The sequence below is a fragment of the Didymella exigua genome (genome assembly GCF_010094145.1).
Source record: "Didymella exigua CBS 183.55 unplaced genomic scaffold M421scaffold_4, whole genome shotgun sequence".
NCBI classification, from domain to species: domain Eukaryota; kingdom Fungi; phylum Ascomycota; class Dothideomycetes; order Pleosporales; family Didymellaceae; genus Didymella; species Didymella exigua.
The window spans coordinates 813924-834459 of NW_022984778.1; the positions used below are offsets into that span (position 1 = coordinate 813924).

Here is a 20536-nt window from a genome sequence, read left to right on the forward strand (position 1 = left end):
ATCACCTATCCCGTCTGCCACTTGTTGCTGCATTTCTGACAGCCTTGCCATCACTGCATTTCCTACAACCGCGGCCTCTCATCACCATCCAGTCACGCCACATTCTTCTCCAGCCACTCCTCCCACTGCTCCTCCGTCCAGCTGCTCGAGATATCATTATTCACAACCCCATCAAACACGACCGTCGGCGTGACGTGCACGCCCTGCGCGCGGTTGAACTTGGTCTGCAGCTTCACAAAGTCCGTCACGCCATTCCCCGCATTCAGCCCGCCCTCTTTATCCGGCTGATCGCTAATCTCCAGCAATTCGTACACGCGCTTTGCATCCACGCCGACGCCGCCCGCAATCTGCGCCAGGCGCTTGTACGTATCGTTGCGCGTCTCATGCACAACGCTGGCATCGAAGAAATCCCGCTGCTGGGCGAACAGCGCGGCGCTGAAAGCGTAAAAGGCCGCCGGCTGCACTTTCAGCACCGCGAAGCCCGCCTCGTGCGCCAGCGTCGACGACGGGTGCCACGGCTGGATCTGCTGCCGGAAGATGGTCTCCACGCGGCCTGCGTACTTGCCCAGCAGCGTCTGTCGCAGCGCCGTGCTGTACAGCGTTGCGAACAGCTTGGCGCTGAAGGGGCACACGTAGTCGAGGTCTCGCGCGTGTCAGCATGCAATGTGCCGGGTGGGTTGGTGCGGCATACAGATCTCGATTGTGTGCACGGCTTTGGGCTGCGTGGCGGCGCCGGCGAGCTTCTGCCCGGCGAATTTGGGTGCGAGCGCCATGTTGCTGGGGCGAGTAGGTCGGGAAGAGGGGGGGTTCAAAGGCAATTGGAGATGTCAGGTTGTGTGAGAGGCAAGAGAGAGAGGGGGTGTAGAGAGCACTCGAGATGACGCAAGAGGGGTAGCTTCGGAAGCGCTCTCTCTCTCTCTCTCTCTCTCTCTCTCTCATGACGTGATGTTGCTGTCGATTGCGCAATACATGCTCTTCGAATCGCACACCAGAGCTCTAGCAATGTGCAGATGCGCAGATTCCTGGCACTGAGCACTTGGACCCGTCTACGAGCAGTCCGAGGTGGGTGCATCGCCGCGAGGCTGACAGCTCTTGGAGCCCCCACATGGTCTCCGGTCTCCCCGCACCCCCGAGCTCTCGAACATGCAACACCGCATCTCTCTACTACTGCAGCGGCTCCGGCCTAGCAGACCCGTGTCACCATGCCAGACCCAAACTCGGCGGACGCCGATCTCCTCGCTCGCTTGCACGCGCTCAAGAAGTCCAGCGTCAGTCTCGATACGACGTACAATGCCTCCATCGCTCCACGCCTTACCGAACATCTCGCCCCACGCCCTACCGACCATCTCGCCCCACGCCCTACCGACCGTCTCGCCCCACGCCCTACTGACCATCTCGCCGAGCGGTTCGCACGCCTGGGCTCAGCGTCGCCTGCGAGCTCGCCGCGGCCGTCGCGAACAGCGTCCTCGAACAACGTCATAGCTCCTGGAGCGCCGGGCTACTTGGAAGGTGTGGCGCAGGGTGTGGCCGGCAACACGGTCGAGTTCAACGACGAGGACGAGAAGAGTCTCGAAGAACTGCTCGGGGAGCTTAATGGCGCTGTTGGTGAGAGGAAGGAATGGGACATGGATCGGAAAGAGCAAGCGGATGTTGGGAGGCTGCTCAAGGATATGAGGTCGATGCTGCCGGAGCTGCAGAACAATCGGCCGCAAGATGGTCAGCCGCGCAAGAAAGTCGGTCGAGAAGGCAGTGGCGCGGGTCTAACGGACTGGGAGAGCGTCGAGTTCGATGTCGGCAGTGGCTCGGTAGGACCGAGGCGCGACGAAGCAGGCGACGACAGTGACGAGGACGCGAACAAGAAGCCCACCGAGGACGCAAACAAGAAGCCCACCGAGGACGCAAACAAGAAGCCCACCGAGGACGCGAACAAGAAGCTCACCGAGGACGAAGAAGCAGACGACGTAATAGCACGCATCATGGCCGAGCTCGAGATCAGCAAGAAATACGACCCGCCATCCCCACCACCCCCATACTCTGACCACGAACCAGCGCCATCGACTCCCGAGAACCCAGGCCGAGACACCGCAGACGACGCCTCCCTCACCCTTCCCTCCGCGCCCACAACCCTCAAGCCCACAGACTCCCTCGACGAGACCCAAGCGCTCGAAGACGCCTTCACCGCCCGGCTCGCCGCGCTCGCACGCCCGCACACCGACGCCCTCGGCCTGCCCTCGGCACCCTCCTTCGCGCCCTCCCAGAAGCCGCTCAAGGTCCAGTCCAACCTGCAGAGCAAGCTGGACGAGGAGATTGACACGTGGTGCATCATCTGCCAGGATGACGCCACGCTGAAGTGTCTGGGCTGCGACGGCGACCTGTACTGCAGGACCTGCTGGGTCGAAGGGCATACGGGGGAGAGCGCGGGGTTTGAGGAGCGTAGACACAGAGCCGTGGAGTTTGTCAAGGGCGGGGATGGGAAGAAGAATAGGGTGGCTGCTGCGGGATGAGCTGGAGATGGAGTGACTCTGTTCCGCTCGTAGGGAGGTGGGGTGCGCCTGCATGGAGCAGAGAACGAGCGACATGCAGCATCAAGCCCTGTCCGATCGGTAACCGTCAGACACGGCCTCACTACACGAGACGATCGGCTCCAGCCAGCGCAAACGCGGGTGGTCCTTGCACCGAGGTGTCGGGCGAAACGAACCCAGACGGGAGCCGCTATGGGCGCTCTTCAGAATGCTGCCAGAGCAGGCCCGCACCAACATGGTCAGAGTCCTTCACGCTGCAATCAGCAAGACGGCACATGGGGAGCAACGGCACATGGGGAGCAACGGCCATGACAGCAAGTTCTACGCTCGCTCGCGCCAGTGCCGTCAGAAGACAGGCGTCTAAAGCAGACAGACTATTAATTACGCTTTCATCATAGCTCAGGTATCACATCAACTCTCCACCATGACTCGCCAACTCTCAGCACGCCGTCAATCAACATGCACCCCCGTCTACGCAGAGCTCGTGACATTAATACCCAGCGCCTTCAGCGCCGGCCCCGCATCCAGATCCAGCTTGATCGTATTCGCCTTGATCGCCTCCTCGTAGTACGCCAGATGCTGGGCTCCCTTGACGCTGCTGTTGCCGACAATCTCCAGCGGCAGGATGCCGTCCGTGTACGTGCCCATGATCATGGTGATCAGCGTGGCCTGGTCGACGCGGGCCTGCATCGGCACCGTGTTGTTGCCGGGCTGGAGCACCAGGTCCGGCAGCAGCGCATACCCGATGGGCTTGGACGCGACGCCGAGGTTCATCGTGACGTTGCCCAGGTCCAGCGTCATGACGGACGGGTTGGGGATGTGCACTGTGCCCACCATGTTGGAGCCGTCGGCAAGGATCTCCTTGGAGCCCGACAGGATCTTGATGTCGCTGATGGTGAGGCCCGAGAGGTGGTTTAGACCTGCCACGTTAGTGCTGCGACGCGATGCGGAAGGGGGCCGGGGTACCTTTCATGGTGATCTTCTTGTTGTAGTCGACCTTTGTTGAGGGCAGACCTGAGATGTGGATTGTTGTCTTGCCGCTGAGGTCGATGGTGAGCTCTTCGCTGGCGAGAACGGCTTTGGTGTATCTGTGGGGTATTAGGAGGTTTTTCGGGCTATCTCGATATATGAGAAGCTTACGCGGTGAAGCGGTCGGCGCTTTCGAAGGTCGCAACCTGGTCTACGGTGATGTATGTCACGCCTTCAGACTTTGCTTCGGGGATGTCGATGTAGATGAATGGCTCTTGGCCCTCGAGGGACAGACCAGCACGGAAAGTCTCGATCCTGGGGTGGTAACTGCTGTCGCTGCGGATGGTGTTGTCGATCTTGAGATGTACAGAGTCGGGTTGAGGGTTCGTGACTTCCATGTTGGTGACCTCCAGAGTGGACGCATTGATCTCCTTCTGCGCCTTCTTCGGCAGGCCGACAAAGATCAGCGGTAGTACAACGACCAGTACGATGATAATCAAAACGAGGCAGTCTGCTTTATGTCAGGATCTGCATGAATAGAGTACTCATCATGACTTACCGCACCACCAGAACTTCCTGCAGTGGTTCTTTACTCGTCCTCCAGCGCCGGGCTTGGGTCCAGGAGGGTACAGCTTGTTCATGACGCCTCCTTTTCGCGGCGAAGTGTACACTTCCTCCTCCGTGACCGGCCGCTGCGTCTTGTCCATGATGTCGATGTGGTGTCTTTGACAACGTTGGCTCTGGGTGAACTGTTCCTTGCTGACAAAGGTCTTGACCGAATGCTCGAGGCGATGTTCCACCCACAGATCGTTACACGAGGGAGAAACAGCTCACACTGAAATACAAATTACCCCAGAGCCGAAGACGAAGTGGAGACCTGCGGGGAAGAGACCCTTATGAGATTCCAGAGTAGAAGATCGAAGCACATGATATCCTTACGGATCAAATCGTATACAGACGCGCTGCCGAAGGTAGAGACGGATGTCGATAGAGGCACGGTCACTGACAGGGTGCGTGAGACGAATGACATGCCGCCGCCAGTGCTGAATGTGGCAGGGCCCCGAGATGATTGCCACCGATGCTCGCAAACAGTACGAAGCCGAGGCACGCGCCAGCTTGATCGACTGACACATGTTTCTTGTTGCTACTGAGACTGTAGCAGTCTTGTGTAACGTATGGTTCCACGACGCGCTGAGTGGCTCAATCCTCGGAAGCTAAGATCCTAAGCCAGCATCCACCTCTTTTTCGTTACTTCCGACCTGATTGGGAGGCGTGGCATGTCTGGCACAATTGGTGGCAGGGTTGATGAAGAGACAGGGGAGGTGTGGTCCGGATTGGCACCAAATGTAGAGCCCCTGTAACGCTCCCCGGAATTGGCGGATGGAAGGCGTTCAAGAGGTTCCCGCTGTGGAGAGGGATCCTAGTCCATGGCCAATCCGAAGCGTTCCTGATCGGCGACCCACCTGTTTTGAGCCAGATTGCCTTTTTCTTGTATAAGAAGCCGTGAAAGGAGCATGAGCTAGGACTCAATAATGTTGATGCAGCGAAGAACGCTGAAGCCGCGGGTAGAGTTTTTCACATGAAGGAGCGCCAAATGTTGGATTGGAGGGCCTCATTCTCAACAAACAGCCAGAAAGCGGACAACCCAGTCTCCTTGGATAATGCCAACCGAGCGCAAAGCCTGCTGATGGGATTCGGGAGCTGTCTCGTGTATACATAGGGCTTGAATTGGTGTCACAGTCGAGGGCGCAACAGTAGAAGGCAATGCAAAGTTTCGGCACGTGTCGTGTAAGCAGGATTCCATCGTAACCGACCGGCTGATGCCGTACACAACAACTATCGTGGTAGAAGGCCTCGATGCTGACTGAATCCTTCAAGGATTCGCTTCCAAGACAGCGTCGAGCGTAGTGACCCGCCTAAGGAGGGCAAGTAGGTGCCGATCGAGTGCATTTTGTATGCGACACCTGATTGTTCGTATCTCAACAAGGCAGCAGGAGAGATGTCGTCAAGAGAAGAGTATGGGGAAGCTGTCAGGAACGCGGGGCCAAGCAGTTGACGCTACGGTACCGCGCCGGCAAGTGGGACGCGCAGTGAGATTTCTTGGAGGCTGCAATAGGTGACTTGCACAACACCCACCACCGAAACCACAATTTCGAGATGTCGCAATCAGACGAGGAGGATGACTACATGAACATGGTGTTCGAAGATGCGCCGAAAGGTCCCAAATTCGAAACATCACTACAGCGCGCCGCGCGCAAGCGCAAAGAGGTGCGTACAGGTTCGAGGCCGTACGGCGCATAAACTGACATGTTTGTAGGGTGAAGCAAGAGCGCGACAGAAGACCAAAGCTGAAAAGGAGGCTGAGGCTGAGGCCGCGCGAGAAGAAGCACTCGCGACTGCACTGCCAGAGACCAATAAAGGATTCAAGATGATGGCTAAATTCGGCTTCAAGCAGGGCGACACACTCGGCAAATCCGAAGACGCGCGCAAAGTACCGATCGCGGTCGATATCAAGGCGGACAAGGGAGGCGTTGGGCTGGAGTCGGAGAAGAAGCGCAAATTTAGAGAGCAGTGGGCAGAGGCAGAACGACTGGCAAAGCGCTCCAAAGAGGAAGAGGGCGACTATCTCGAGGTGCGGCGACAAGAGCAGAAGGAGAAGAAGGCTGAGAGAGACCTCGACAATGCCCAACGTACAGCTGAGCGACTGTCTGAGAAGGCCGCCGAAGACAAAGGTACCTCAGAGCCTGGCAACAAGCCCCTCGAGGACATCAATGTACTCTGGCGCACCCGTGCAAGAAGGAGGGTAGAGGTACAGCAAGACAAACAACAGCGGCGGGAGCTGAACAACAGTCTTGCCTCGCGTTTGCCTACGTTAGCGGACGAAGGCGACACAGACAACGACACAAAAGTCGCATTGGGCGAGGATCTGAGGCCATTTTACACCACATTGGAGAACGATCTTGAAGCAGAGGATCCTGAGCTGGCCGAGTTCGAGGCACTCCCTGTGACCGAGCGACTTCAGAAAGTGTTACTCTACCTGCGCGAAGAGTTCCGCTATTGCCTGTATTGCGGCTACCAGTACCCTGACGCGGAGTTGGAAGGCTGTCCAGGTGTCACGGAGGAAGATCACGATTGAGCTCGCAAAAGATGAGCTATGAACTCCTTGCATGTTCCAATGCGTTCAAGGCTAAATGATTGTCCAGTAAGTGTCGTAGACTTCGCGGTTCAAAGGACGTTGGTGCTAATGTGCGCTCGTTCAAACGCGGAGGGTCGCCAAGTGGAAACGCATTTCGCCATGGTACTTGTAAGGGCGAGGCTTGCGGGGTGCGCTTTAGATGTGAAGATACCCAGTAGAACTTGACAAGATTTTGTAAACCTTCCCAATGGGCTTTTGCCGTACGAGTCTTATCAGATGACAATGAAGGACAATAAATCAAAGCCATGATGCTTCACGTGCTCCCGTGCTCACGCGTCTAGCGCCATCGCGCCTGCTGCCTTGTTGACCCTGGCAATCCGTCTCCAACAACACCCTGAAGTTTGCAAACATCGACGGAACCAACGATGGATCTTGAGCATCAGCGATGCTACATATATCGACACAACGAGGATGAAGAAAGACCGTCAAAGCGACAACGCATCGAGAAGGCCGGTTTTCGAACGCATCTAAAGGAGCGACTACAAACTTATCGCGATCTGTGGGCCAAGCAAGAACAGCGCATTCAAGTAATACCAAGTTGAGCTTAGGGACTTTATACGACTAACCTCTGACAGGGTGCTCTCGAAGAAGCGGACAGTGCCACGCAAGGAAGCATTGTTGACTTCGTCGCTACAGCAGAGTCATCAACAGACGAGCCAAAGTTCGCCGTACCTACAGGCCTAGTCGTCGCAGGACCTAGTATCGCCTCCCATAGACCTTACTTTGAGCGACTGGGGCGCAAGATTCGAGCAGACACGAACAGCGCTTATATTGTACTGACCGCTGGCGAATGCCCGAACCTGAAGACATTGCTCAAGCACCTAGTGAAGAAAGCAACATCGCGGGTTGAGGATGAAGACGAAGATGACCTAGATCAATTAATTAGACCTTCAAGATATGGTCCAAGGCTCCTGAACTACGATCTTGGGCACATCCAAGAATGGCGAAAGAAAAATCCGGTGTCAAGCGTCGTTGTCACCATCCAGGACAGCGAAGCGTTCGACGCTGGGTTATTGATTGATCTGATCGATCTGCTCCAGTAAGTCGCAGCGAATTAGCTCACGACGAAGCTAACATACCTAGCTCATGGCTTGATCGCATTCCATTCGTGCTTCTGTTTGGTATTGCTACGTCAGCAGATAGCTTCGAAGACCGCTTGTCAGGGCAGTCTCTTCGGTACCTTGAAGGTGAAAGATTCGACGTTACCCAGTCTGACGACATCATCGAAAAGTTGTTCAGTGCCACTGTTGCAAGCCTTAACAACAGCCTGTTCATCGGCCCGCAACTGTGCCGTCGCATGCTGGATCGACAAAAAGACTATGTGCAGAACGTGCAAGACTTCTGCGATGGCCTCAGATATGCTTACATGTCTCATTTCTACGCTAGTGTTCCCAGTGTCTTCTTGACCGACGGACTGAAGTACAAAGATACTCAAGCGGATGCTCTCGAGGCAGTGCGCAACCTGCCATCTTTCCGTCAGCACATCGAGACCAGACTTGGGCAGGGAAACTTTGCCTGTCGCGGAGTTCGCACCTTGCTCGAATCGGATCAGGAACTGTTCGACAAGGTCATACACGACACCTCTTCAGCCCAAGACAAGCTCTCCTTTCTGGCTCACGCAGTGAGCGTACTCTTTAGCGTCCGAGAAGCTCTTCAGATGACACCAAATGTCAAAGCATCTACCATCTGGATACGAGCAGCGTCGGCAGACCTTGCAGATTCACCTCTTCTCCGCGAGACAATGCTGAGCCTCAAGAAGACACCGTCAAACAAGTTTGCGGACCTTCTGTCAACGTTGAGAACGCTCTCGAGTAAAAAAACGCTACCATATGAACGCGGGCACAAAGATGCGGTTGCGACCATGGACGTAAACGCGATCCAGGAGGAGTTTGTCAGCATACTCGCGCAAAAGGACACTTCTGCCCCATTGCGCACAGAGCACGATGTCCAGAATGACAGCGTTCGCGCAACAGTCGTCGCACAGAAAGTGCTGCTTGAGAAGCACAAGGCGGCACTGTCTAAGCAGGACCAAGCGTACTCTGATCTGGTTACACGCGTTCATGGCCAGTTGACTTCATTCTTCGAGATGGCCCTCATCGACCCGCAAACACTTCCCTCCTCCGAAGTCTTCATGTATGACCTCAAGTCTCCGCACATTGAAGTCTTCCAGCCCAAGCCACGATTTGCCGTCGAGCGTGCAATGGCATCTCCTCACGACTATCTGGGCTGCGACTGTTGTGGCAGAGTCGACGGGAAGGAGTCCGCTCTTGGTGCTACACAGCCGGCCACCGCAATTGTGTACCAGATGTACCTTGAGTCCGGAGCGCTGATCAACGTAACCGATCTATGGTCAGCCTTCAGGGCGATTGCCGGAGACGAGGACGATGATGATGAGTCCAAAACAATGTATGTACTCATTCTCGGGTGGTATCAAGCTCTAATAAGTCTTTCAGGGCACTATTCCAGCGAGCTCTTGCGGAGCTCAAATACCTGGGCCTTCTTAGACCGACTAAGAAGAAGACCGACCACGTCGCCAAGGTCATGTGGAAGGGTCTATAAGGTCGTGTATATGCACATTTACTATTACAAACACCAGACTTGTTGCTTCAGCTTATCCGTGGATACCTTCACGATGGCTGAAAAGGCACTTTGTCCCCATCACTTGTCTTCGCACTTGCTTCCGCTTTCTCTGCGGTCTTCCCCTTCTCCTCAGCTATGTCATCCTTCGCATCTCCCTCCAGCTTCTCCTTTGCCGTCTGCTCTGATTTGGCCGGCTTCAAAGGCTTCTCGCCTGCCTTCGAGGGCGCTGTATCACATATTGTCCCGCAATTCCTGCACGTTCTCGCCTTGGTATCCGCTTTGAACTTATTCACAGCATCTTTGATCTGCGTCCCCAGATCCGTGCAGTGGAAAGCAGCCTCATGCACCTTCTCACCACAGCTCTGGCAATACCACCTCAACCGATCCAAACTACCTTCTGGTCTGTGCTGCTCCAGCACTATGCCCACAGTGTCCTTGAATCTGACGGGGTTGTGGGGTATGTTCGGCGGCAGCAGAAACATGTCGCCTTCGTGGATGTGGATGTCGCGGAACTGGTTCTCGTCGACGACTTTAAGCAACATGGAGCCTTTGTGTTGGTAGAACCATTCGGCGGTCTCGTTGATGTGGTAGTCGGTGCGCTCGTTGGGACCGCCGACGATCATGACGGTTACATTGTCGTTGTAGACGCAGTAGTTGTTGATCGGGGGCTTCAGCATGTGCGAGTTCTCTGATATCCTAAGCTCGTCAGTAATGTTTGGGACATTGCAGGGGTTCAGTACCATCTCGGCACGTTTAGAGGCGCCGCGAGAAGGCGGGCTGGTGTTGTGCGGGAAAAGTGACGCTGTGGTGTGATAGCCCCGGAGGTCCGCAAGGGCGCGCGTGGGGTCGCAGACTGGAAGCAGCGCACAACAGGGCGGAGAGAGCGCATGGTCGTTGTCATTGCAATGTTTGTATCAACACTTCAGGCTCTTACAGAAGTGCTGCATGGATCTTTCTGTTGTGTGGCGCGTGTCATGGGCTTGTAAGCAGATTGCTATTGTCATCGATTTCGATAGCTAGCTGTAGCTCCCACGAAATGTGCTCACAACGCGGGGTGCAGGGATGCCTCTATCGTGCGACACGCGCGATACGATACATCGTAACCCCTTCGCAGCCAGAGCGCACCACATCACTCCTCCCACATTCGCAGCAGAATAGGCCAACGACAAAATGGACCACTCTCACATGGATCACGGCCACATGGATCACGGCCACATGGACCACGACATGCCCGGCATGGACCAGGGTCACAAGTGCAACATGAACGTACGCTGCACTGCTTGTGCTGGAGCTGCAGAGCTTCAGACTATCGGATAATCCGGTGCTGACACCAGCAGATGCTGTTCACTTGGGACACGACCGACCTCTGCATCGTTTTCCGCAGCTGGCACGTCAGCGGCACCTTCTCGCTCGTCGTTGCCCTCGTCGGCATCATCCTGCTCACTGCCGGTTACGAGGCAGTGCGCGAGGCGTCTCGGCGGTACGAAGCTCACTCGAGCAAGGCGCTTGAGGGACGGCGAGGTGGTGACGATCTTCGAGGTGAGTCTCAATACTTCCGTTGGTGGGCTCGTCACTGCGCACGGGTGCTGCTGTCGCACGGGTGATGAGGGCTTTCCTTGCTATGTCTACCGTCTGTGGGAACGACAGCTGAGTCCAACGCGCGAAAGATGTGCACACGACCGATGAATCGAGCTCATTGCTTCACTCAGGAAGAAATGCGGGGAGCAACGCGGAGCGGCAGGCCAAGCTTGTCAAGGCGGCGCTGTATGCTGTGCAAGTCTTCTATTCATTCTTCATCATGTAAGCTCTGGCTCCTGTTCTCGGACCTGTCACGGGCGACTAATGTGTGTAGGTTGTTGTTCATGACATACAATGGCTGGATCATGCTGGCTGTTGCTGTTGGAGCATTTGTCGGTTACTTGCTCTTTGCAAACTCGAGCCCTACGAGGTCGGCTGCTTGCCACTAGCATGCACAGCAATCGGCGCTTCGTGCAGTAAGAACATTTGGAACATTTTCAGAAGCGCTTTGAATAGACGGGGTGCAGGCATTTGCATCAACAGTCTACGCTCGTGCGGTGTTCCCTCCGAGAGCTACCCTTTCCTTCAGTATCCGGCGTGTGGTGTGAGAAACGCGCGATCGACAGCTTAGCGTAGTGATTTGGCGTTTGGACATATGCCGAATTAAATAATCAATATCCAAGTCAGCATACGAGCAGTGATTTATCTGCAGCAGGCATCAGCTCGGATGCTCGAGTCGCCGTTTCAGGTCGCCATGAGTACACCCGAGCAGCCGCATGAGCATTGACTCGCTTGCTCGGTACGAACTGCACCGAGGTTCCCCAGAAATTCGAGATCCATCGGTTCAACGAAAGGCGGCTAATATTTGTCTGCAAGATTGCACGCTATATCCGTGTTGAGAATGTGTACAGGGTTCTAGTGGAGAGGAACTCGACCTGCGGAAAAGGCAATGTAGCCCGTAAGATGCGTTTTGGTAGAGCAAACACCGGCCGGCTGTTGAAGTGGCAGCGATGTTATGAAGCGGGCGAAGTTGCCAGAGCCGGCGATTACTGCGAGATGCTGTAAGTGTGTAACAAACCAGGAGACAGGCAGGGAGGCACTTGCAGTCGCGATTGTCGAGACCTTTTGATGCTATCATACATTTTGCCAGATCCGGGTTCACATGTGAGCCTACATGTGAAGAGGACTGCACCCCGGATTCTCGACGCCCCGTTGTCAGCGTCCATCTGAGGTGCATCCAGCCAACCACAGCATCGCAAATCGGGCGTCATGTGGTCGACGACCGAGTCTTGCATCTTCACATGCGAGGACAACAGCGCTGCGTGTCTGAAACCCTAAGACGCATCACGGGGGCAGAGAGCATATTCGGCTTGCCGGACCCCAGCCTACAAACAGCTCGCATTTCACTGGCTGGTGGCGCCGCCTGCACTGGGGAGACCCGCTTGCGCTGACACTGGCGCATTCCCAGACCTTCTCCACATAGCCTCGGCACCGAGAGTGTGCAGGGAACTGCCACCGCTCATACAAAGGCTACGATCTCCGCACTTTTCCATCCGCGTTTGCGTCCGCTAGACTTTCTCTTCCCTTACCTTCTTCGCATTTGCATCTACCAAAATGGCTGCGAAGGTTATCGTTGTTGGCGCTGGCCGTAAGCATCTCTCCCGCACTAGACACTGTCATGTGCACAGCTAACGTTTCTCGCAGTGTCCGGCTTGAGCGCGGCTCACACCATCTACCTGGCTGGCGGCAATGTCGTCCTGCTAGACAAGAACAGTGAATTTTGAACGGGATGTGAGCAAGACCGAAAGCGCTGACTCGATATCAGACTTCATGGGAGGCAACTCCACCAAGGCCACATCCGGTATCAACGGTGCCCTTACAAGGACACAAGTTGACCACCAGATCGGTGACAGCGTCAAGCAGTTCTACGAGGACACATTGAAGTCTGCGCGAGACAAGGCCAGGCCCGACCTGATCAAGGTCTTGACCTACAAGTCCGCCGCAGCCGTCGAGTGGCTGCAGGATGTCTTCAACCTTGACCTGACTCTCGTATCTCGTCTCGGGTACGTTCCATCCGAGAAGCGAAATCTCACATGTACTGACGAAATCAGTGGCCACTCCTTCCCCCGTACCCACCGTGGTCACGATGCCAAGTTCCCCGGTATGGCCATCACCTACGCCCTGATGCAGCGATTCGAGGAGTTGGCCGAGGCCGAGCCCGAGCGCGTTCAGCTTGTCAAGAAGGCCAAGGTCACCAAAGTCAACATGGACGGTAACCGCACTACTGGTGTTACGTACGTGTTTGGCGGCGAGGAGACAACAATTGAGGGTCCCGTCATCCTCGCAACTGGTGGTTACGCAGCCGACTTCACAGAGGACTCTCTGCTCAAGAAGTGGAGGCCCGACACATTCGATCTTTCGACCACCAACGGTGCCCATGCCACCGGTGACGGACACAAGATGTTGATGAAGGTCGGTGCCCAGGGCATCGACATGGACAAAGTCCAGGTTCACCCTACAGGTCTCGTTGACCCCAAAGACCCTACCGCCAAGACTAAGTTCTTGGCTGCTGAGGCTCTTCGTGGTGAGGGTGGTATCCTTCTCAACAGCAAGGGTCAGCGTTTCTGCGACGACCTTGGTCACCGTGACTACGTCTCGGGCAAGATGTGGGAGGAGAAGGAGAAGGGCCAGTGGCCCATCCGCCTTGTCCTCAACTCCAAGGCTTCCAACGTGCTTGACTTCCACACAAGGCATTACTCCGGCCGTGGCCTGATGAAGAAGATGTCCGGCAAGGAGCTTGCTAAGGAGATCGGCATCAAGCCTGAGCAGCTCCAGGAGGAGTTCACAAGCTACAACGCCATTGCTAAGGGGGAGAAGAAGGACACATGGGGCAAGAAGTACTTCCACAACTTGCCGTTTGACATCAACGACACATTCCATGTTGCGTTGATGGAACCCGTTCTCCACTTCACCATGGGTGGTATCGAGATCAACGACCAGGCACAGTGCTTGAACGACCAGGGAAAGCCATTCGATGGTCTGTTTGTCTGCGGTGAGCTGGCTGGTGGTGTACACGGTGCCAACCGCCTCGGTGGCTCCTCGCTGCTTGGCTGTGTTGTGTACGGTCGCGTTGCTGGTGACTCGGCATCCAAGTTCCTCTTCCAGCAGGCACTCAACAACGCTGGCGGGTCAGCCGTTTCCCGTCTCGGTCAGATCTCCCTCCACATCGACCCCAGCACACCTGGAAAGATCTCCGTGGAGTGGGGCAGTGGTGCTCAGGCGCAGATCTCTGGTAGCGACAAGGTAGCACAGCAGTCACAGATTTCAGCAGCACCTGTCATGAAGAGCGATGGCGATTCGAAGGACCCTGGCAAGGTCACCAAGCCTAGCCAGCCGGCCAAATTCACCATCCCTGACAAGGAGTTCACACTCGAGGAGATCGCCAAGCACAACAAGAAGGACGATCTGTGGATCGCAGTCAAGGGCATCGTCATGGATGTCACTAACTGGACTGATGAGCACCCCGGTGGTCCTCAGGCGCTCTTCAGCCACATGGGCAAGGACGCGTCAGAGGAGTTTGAGATGCTCCACGACGACGAGGTGATCCCCAAGTACGCGCCGGAGATTGTCATTGGCAAGGTCAAGGGCCAGGAGGTCACACTCGAGTACTAGACGGCGACGATGTTGTGTGTAGTGTACTTCTAGCATGTTCCTGAATGATATCCTTTGCATGATCAATAATTACGATACCCGATGTTGCGAGTGTGAAAATGACCGCAGCACGACACGAGCATGCCGAATGCATGTGCATGCGAATATGCTCGCAGGAGTGGCTAGCCGTCGATCTGCGGAATGCATGAGACCCTGGCGGCTTCCCCAAAGTGAATCCCAAACCTCGGGGCTCCAGCGGCCACGCAAGCTCACAATTTCTCGCGCATCGCAGCCCACCGCATTACGTCGACTCTTACGACAGCAAAAATGCCGCGCTGGCATCGCCGCCACTCTTCACTTGGACAATGACCGAGTACGACGACTATGGTGTCCCCGTGGGCGCATACCAGGAGCCGGACAGCTTCGCCGGCCAGACATACCGAACCGCGCGCGCTTTCTTGTTGTACAGAGCAAAGCCATTTGCGCAGAGCACAGTCACCCAAGGACGATGGAAGAGGCTGTTCGGCTTGGCGAACACGCTGGTGGTGATATGGTGGGTTGTGGTATACTGGGGCGAGAGGGGCGCCTTCGACAGCGCAGTAGGGAGCTGCAATTGGGACGCGTGGGAGAGCTGGGTATGTCAGCAACTGAGTGCATCTACAGGCAGGACTGACCGCGCTCTAGGAAATAGGAGCCAATCCTCACAGACTCGTCTTTGTCGCCGACCCGCAACTCGTTGACCCGCACACCTACCCCGGCCGGCCATGGCCTCTCAACCCGCTCACCATGAAGTATACCGACCAGTACATGCGCCGCGCCTACTCTCGTATACAGACCGAGCTCTACCCCGACACTGTTTTTTTTCTCGGTGATCTGTTCGACGGCGGCCGCGAATGGTCCACGCGAACAACGAAGTCGCCCGAGAAGCAATACCAGCAGTATGGGGACAATTACTGGATGAACGAGTACCGCCGTTTTGGAAACATATTCTTCGAGCACTGGGGCGACGGAGGTCTGAAGCCACGCCATGGACAGCCGGGGAGGAAACTCATCAGCAGCCTGCCAGGAAACCATGACCTTGGCTTCGCAAAAGGAGTCCAGGTTGGAGTGCGCGACAGGTTCCACGCATACTTTGGGGACGGCAATAGGATCGATGTGATAGGAAACCACACCTTTGTCTCCATAGACAGCGTCTCGCTCAGCGCATTAGGGGTGCCGTCCTCTCAGGATGTCGAAGAGCTGTGGAAACCGACTGTCGATTTTCTCGCCGGCGCGAAAGAGCAGAAGCGCAAGCAAATCCAGCGGGAGCTCCGAGTCCAGCAAGGCCTCAGGCCCTATCCAGGCTTCCCACACCGCGAGATTGAGTCGCAAGACTTTGCGAAAGCGACCTTGCCCCACGCCAACGACGAAGTCACAGAATTTCCTACCATCCTCCTCACTCACGTGCCCCTCTACCGTAGCTCAGGCACACCCTGCGGCCCCCTGCGCGAACACTGGCCCCCGACGCCTCCGCCCGCAGGCCAAAACGACCCTCTCGAGCACGACGAGCGCAATGCGATCTCCGTCAGCGGTGGCTACCAGTACCAGAATGTCATGAACAAGGAGATCAGCGCCGATGTCGCCAGCAAGATCGGTGATATCAGATACGCCTTCTCGGGCGACGACCACGATTATTGCGAGCTGACGCATCGCGGGTATGCGTCTGGCGGCGGGGGCATCAAGGAGATCACAGTCAAGAGCATCAGCTGGGCGATGGGCGTTCGACGTCCAGGATTCGTGCTGGTGAGCATGTGGAACCCCGTAGACAAGAGTGGGAAGCCGCTGAAAGGTGACATGAGCAAGACGCTGCAGACGCATCTGTGTCTCTTGCCCGACCAGCTGGGAATATTTTTCCGCTACGCCGCGCTGTTCGGACTCACACTACTCTTGCTAAGCTTACGTGCCGCACTTGTCGCATTCAATCTCCTCCTCAGCGCGCCTCTGACGGCGGACGACCCCATTCTACCGACGACACGCACCCCTGAGACGGATAAAGCAGCACATCGCTTTGCAGACGAGGCTTTGCACTCCTCCAACTCGTCCACATCATCAAACGCAAACGGCAGTCTACAAGTCCGCAACGCGTCGGCGCGCCCGCGCACCGCTTCTCCGTTGAACGGCTATGGGCTGCCGAATCCCATGCCGCACCAGCAGGGCACAACGTATTCGCTTCCACTTGTGCAGCATGCCGGCTTCTACGGCGACGAGGAGAAGAAGGACGTCAAGACCTACGGGAGCGTGAGCACGAAGAGCAAGCCCAGAAAGAAGGGGTTCGCGCTTTTCAGACAGGAGCTGAAGAGTAGCTTGGGCACAGTCATGGTCTGTGGTTTGGGTTGGTACTTTTGGTTGATCTGGCACGGGTGAGTGTCGGTCTGTATGTGTATTAGAGCATCGGCGTTACGGTGGAGTGTTGACATGTTGTACATATAGCATATTTCGAGCTTCCGTGATCGATTCTATGGCCTCAAGATTGATTCGTGCAATGAATTGCAGTGGTACGTATTACGCTCGATCAACTGATCCATTGAACCCTGACCTGTGCATGTGATGGGCTCTCGGCGACCTATGTTCGCGCGTCTTCCCAAGCCAGCATGGCTGCCATGGCTCGTTCATATGTCCACATAGTAACGGCGCTCGCAGGCGCAGCCTTGATCAGGCTGACCGTCAGCCCACGGTACATGCCTCGTCTCCCCTCCTGCCTCCATATCCTCAACACAGTGCTGATAACGCCCTTGTACTCGGGTATATTGCCGTGAACGTAGCGCGTCAACATCGGCCCCTGCACCTGGAGACGCTTGCGCGTTGTATCGAGCGGATACACGGCGGTCTTGGAAAGGATGCTGGCAATCACGCCTGCAGCGGCGTCGGACGTGCCAAACGGCAAGGAAACCGGCGACTCTGCTACAAGCGGCTTCAGCGCTTCGTAGCTGGCAAAGAAGAGACCCATGTATGGCACGATCTGGCTCACGCCAGCACCAAGTCCGCGGAAGAAGCCCGCAGGACCTTCTTGCTGTGCAATCTGCCTCACAGACGCTGCGATTGAGCTGTACACGCGCTCGGTGCCCTGCGCAGCGAAGCGCGTGCGCAGCAGATCCAGCGGGTACGTGACCGTGGTTGCCGCAGCGCCGGCCGCAGCGCCGCTGAGGAAGCTGACGGCCGACCCGGGGAGGCGGACGGGCACATCGGGATGCTCCAGCAGCGACGACGCATACGTGTACGCGGAGAACTGGATGCTGCCGTAGGCCAGGTACATCAGCTCGGCGGGGATGTTGCCCTTCCACAGCCCGGTCACGCCTTCATGCTGCAGGATCTGCCGGAGCGTGCCCAGCGTTCCCTTGTAGACGGGGCCATTGATGCCCTGCACACTCAGCGGGTCGGAGAGCGAGTGGATCTGAAGCTGGAGCCGGATCTTGACAACATCGAGGGGGGCTATGACGAAGCTGTGGTCGTTAGAATACTGCGGGTATGCCGGACGTCTGCGCCATGGCAGTGTGGACGTACCGCGACACAAGGCCTGCGACAGCGCCGGCCACCACTACCTGTCGCTGCGAGCCCTGGGGCGGTTGTTAGCTCACGACATGCGAGCGACTACACCACAACGACACCGGCGCGTACCTCATGCTTGAGCTGAGCGACACCCTCAGACATGCGCCCAGCAGCTCAATGGCCGAAGTACCACAGTGGCGCACACGTGGCGCTCCCGCGCGATGCTATCTGCCGGCGTCACGCGTGGGACAGGCAGTGGGAGATTCCGGAGAAAAGGCTCGATTCTGGGCGTGCGCGGTCGAGAAGGAAACGCGCGCCTCGGTCGTCGGACGGAATTGTTGCGTTCGGCGTATGAAATATCCCCAGTGAGGTCCCCCGGATTTCTGGCTGCACTCGAGCTCCCTCGCGCATCATGTCATTGAACGTCACCACCAAATTGCCCGCCCTGCGAACTGCGCGGAGAATTGCACCGAGATACCGCTCTGCCACTTCGGTGCAGAGAAGACACTTTTCGTTCGGCGCGTTCTGGAGCAAGTCCGCGAGCTCGGCGGAGCAGGCGGAATGGAGCCCCGCGATTGACGGCCCCCATCGGCAGAGCAAGCTGCAGGTCAGGGAGCAGCAAGAGAAGGAACTCGCAGAAAAGGCAGCCCAGGAATTCCCAGTTCCAGAAGAGTCGGATGTTGGACAGGTCGACGGTGCTCCTGCCAGACACGTTGCAGTGGAAATCGACGGAAATGCTCGAGTCTTCGATACTGCGTTCTTGCGGGACAGCTGCTCGTGCTTGCAGTGCAAAGACCCGCATAGCAAGCAGAAAGTCTTCCAGACATCAGACATTCCAGATGATCTAGAAGGGAGCTACAAGCTCGTCGAGGATGAAGAAATAGGGTCTTCAATTGAGCTCGAGTGGAAAAACGACGTCAAGGGATATGGAGCAGATCACCGCACACGACATTCGATTGACTGGCTACGACGAGCGATCCACCAAGAAGTCGAACTAAGAGGCGGTGTACGAAACGATGACCGAGTGCTATGGGACAAGCAGAGAATCACACGGGACAACAAGTGGCTAGACTACAACGACTACATGGCCCAAGACGAGGTGCTCTACGACGCTCTGACGCACTTGCACAAATATGGCCTCCTCTTCATCAAGAACGTGCCCGAGTCCGAAGAATCAGTCGTCAAGCTCTCCGAGCGCATCGGCAACCTCAAAGACACCTTCTACGGCCGCACATGGGACGTGCGATCCAAAGCCAAAGCTGAGAACATCGCCTACACGCCCCAGTTCCTAGGGCTGCACATGGATCTGCTATACACGTCGAACCCGCCGCACCTGCAGCTGCTGCACTCGCTGCGCGCCCGCACACCCGGCGGCGAATCCTTCTTCAGCGACGCCTTCAACGCCGTCCACCAACTGCAGCGCTTCTCGGCGTTCCACTTCCGCACCCTCTGCACCTTCCCCGTCACGTACCACTACCACCATCCCACGCACCACTACCACTTCACCCGCCCCGTCATAGAACTCTTTCCGTATCCAAAGTACAGCGAGCCCACCAACCTAGCCATCCGCCGCGTGAACTGGAGCCCGCCTTTTCAGGCACCCTTCGAAGCCCGCATCGGAAGTAATAGCCAGACCTCCTTCCGCTCATTCATCGCCGCGAGCAAGGCGTACGAGAAGCTCCTCAGCGCCGAGGAGAACTTGTACGAGTATAGACTGAATGAGGGCGAGTGTGTCATCTTCGATAATAGGAGAGTACTGCATGCGAGGCGCGCGTTTGATGCGACCAAGGGCGAGAGGTGGTTGAAGGGCGCGTATGTGGATGATGATGTTTTCTTCAGTAAACTCAGGGTCCTTCAGGAGAGGTATGAGGGGAACTGGAATGCTGAGGGGACGGTGCGGTATGCTGTCAAGGGAGAGTAGGAGTTGAGCTTGAGAGTTGCATTGTTTGGTGTTGGGGGTGCATAGCGCGTGTGGGCATCGAATGTCGTAGAACTTTGTCAGGATTTTCTTTTGTGGATAGCATTAGACGCACAGTGCAGCAATGCAGATGCAAGAAGCTACGTTCTCATGACAGCTTTTCCCAAGGCCACTCCCATTCGGCTTGGTCGCGCCTTCTCGTTCCTCCAGCTCAAGCCACTCTCGATTCCGACACCACAACCTCCTCGAAAACGAGCTGCAAATTTCGCGTCCGCGCATACTTCTCGATCGCCTCCTTGTTTATCCGCGGTAGCAAATCGCAACCAGGAGGACGAAGGCAGTAACGAACGAGGAGACTCTTGACAGTCGGCATGTTCCGCAGCCGTGGGAACTGGAACTTGACCGTGTAATCGCGATCTGATTCACAGCCATCGATCCCGAATCCGAAGCATCTCGTTGAGTGATGGATTTCCGGCCGGACGCGCGCGAACCAGGGATAGTTCGAAGGCGCACATAGGAACAAGTATGTCGCGTGCGAGTAGATGAGCAGTCGCGTCTCCGAGTGCCATTGTCGCGAGACCAGTGCCGAGCTTTGGGGGGGGCGCAATGGTGGTTGGGAGTAGATTGCCTGAGCCTGCCTGGTATTTGTTGGTGATG

The 20536-nt window shown here is 56.5% G+C and overlaps 11 protein-coding genes across 11 annotated transcripts; 7 read left to right on the forward strand and 4 right to left on the reverse strand.

Moving 5' to 3' along the window:
• Window positions 1-92: 92 nt before the first annotated feature.
• Window positions 93-773, reverse strand: M421DRAFT_98458 (uncharacterized protein; the record flags this gene model as incomplete). The annotated part of the gene is made up of 2 exons (XM_033598618.1): window positions 93-643; window positions 692-773. The coding sequence occupies 2 exons, from the start codon at window positions 771-773 to the stop codon at window positions 93-95; spliced, it is 633 nt and encodes a 210-aa protein (XP_033452558.1).
• A 429-nt stretch (window positions 774-1202) lies between these two features.
• On the forward strand, window positions 1203-2504 carry M421DRAFT_54187 (uncharacterized protein; the record flags this gene model as incomplete). The annotated part of the gene is made up of 2 exons (XM_033595193.1): window positions 1203-1805; window positions 1872-2504. 2 exons carry the CDS (start codon window positions 1203-1205, stop codon window positions 2502-2504), a joined length of 1236 nt encoding a protein of 411 aa, XP_033452559.1.
• Window positions 2505-2993: 489 nt separating this feature from the next.
• M421DRAFT_1957 (uncharacterized protein) lies at window positions 2994-4198 on the reverse strand (the record flags this gene model as incomplete). The annotated part of the gene is made up of 4 exons (XM_033588056.1): window positions 2994-3442; window positions 3489-3610; window positions 3663-4002; window positions 4051-4198. The coding sequence occupies 4 exons, from the start codon at window positions 4196-4198 to the stop codon at window positions 2994-2996; spliced, it is 1059 nt and encodes a 352-aa protein (XP_033452560.1).
• A 1375-nt stretch (window positions 4199-5573) lies between these two features.
• Window positions 5574-6915, forward strand: M421DRAFT_417040 (uncharacterized protein). Its single transcript, XM_033591302.1, has 2 exons — window positions 5574-5759; window positions 5809-6915. Exons 1-2 carry the CDS (start codon window positions 5649-5651, stop codon window positions 6625-6627), a joined length of 930 nt encoding a protein of 309 aa, XP_033452561.1. The 5' UTR covers window positions 5574-5648; the 3' UTR covers window positions 6628-6915.
• A 99-nt stretch (window positions 6916-7014) lies between these two features.
• Window positions 7015-9280, forward strand: M421DRAFT_289162 (uncharacterized protein). The gene is made up of 4 exons (XM_033589007.1): window positions 7015-7214; window positions 7263-7726; window positions 7771-9093; window positions 9141-9280. Exons 1-4 carry the CDS (start codon window positions 7053-7055, stop codon window positions 9244-9246), a joined length of 2055 nt encoding a protein of 684 aa, XP_033452562.1. The 5' UTR covers window positions 7015-7052; the 3' UTR covers window positions 9247-9280.
• On the reverse strand, window positions 9141-10262 carry M421DRAFT_417041 (3-HAO-domain-containing protein). The gene is made up of 2 exons (XM_033591303.1): window positions 10008-10262; window positions 9141-9963 (listed from the first exon to the last, which is right to left on the reverse strand). Exons 1-2 carry the CDS (start codon window positions 10154-10156, stop codon window positions 9315-9317), a joined length of 798 nt encoding a protein of 265 aa, XP_033452563.1. The 5' UTR covers window positions 10157-10262; the 3' UTR covers window positions 9141-9314.
• A 190-nt stretch (window positions 10263-10452) lies between these two features.
• M421DRAFT_54660 (Ctr copper transporter) lies at window positions 10453-11234 on the forward strand (the record flags this gene model as incomplete). Its single annotated transcript, XM_033595244.1, has 4 exons — window positions 10453-10533; window positions 10605-10806; window positions 10920-11067; window positions 11120-11234. 4 exons carry the CDS (start codon window positions 10453-10455, stop codon window positions 11232-11234), a joined length of 546 nt encoding a protein of 181 aa, XP_033452564.1.
• A 939-nt stretch (window positions 11235-12173) lies between these two features.
• Window positions 12174-14520, forward strand: M421DRAFT_417043 (fumarate reductase). Its single transcript, XM_033591304.1, has 4 exons — window positions 12174-12433; window positions 12490-12558; window positions 12611-12848; window positions 12897-14520. Exons 1-4 carry the CDS (start codon window positions 12400-12402, stop codon window positions 14455-14457), a joined length of 1902 nt encoding a protein of 633 aa, XP_033452565.1. The 5' UTR covers window positions 12174-12399; the 3' UTR covers window positions 14458-14520.
• A 281-nt stretch (window positions 14521-14801) lies between these two features.
• On the forward strand, window positions 14802-16839 carry M421DRAFT_54420 (uncharacterized protein; the record flags this gene model as incomplete). Its single annotated transcript, XM_033595222.1, has 2 exons — window positions 14802-15071; window positions 15121-16839. The coding sequence occupies 2 exons, from the start codon at window positions 14802-14804 to the stop codon at window positions 16837-16839; spliced, it is 1989 nt and encodes a 662-aa protein (XP_033452566.1).
• A 199-nt stretch (window positions 16840-17038) lies between these two features.
• Window positions 17039-18123, reverse strand: M421DRAFT_98466 (mitochondrial deoxynucleotide carrier; the record flags this gene model as incomplete). The annotated part of the gene is made up of 3 exons (XM_033598619.1): window positions 17039-17915; window positions 17977-18029; window positions 18091-18123. 3 exons carry the CDS (start codon window positions 18121-18123, stop codon window positions 17039-17041), a joined length of 963 nt encoding a protein of 320 aa, XP_033452567.1.
• Window positions 18124-18373: 250 nt separating this feature from the next.
• Window positions 18374-19882, forward strand: M421DRAFT_54894 (gamma-butyrobetaine dioxygenase; the record flags this gene model as incomplete). Its single annotated transcript, XM_033595265.1, has 1 exon — window positions 18374-19882. The coding sequence occupies one exon, from the start codon at window positions 18374-18376 to the stop codon at window positions 19880-19882; it is 1509 nt and encodes a 502-aa protein (XP_033452568.1).
• Window positions 19883-20536: the final 654 nt, after the last annotated feature.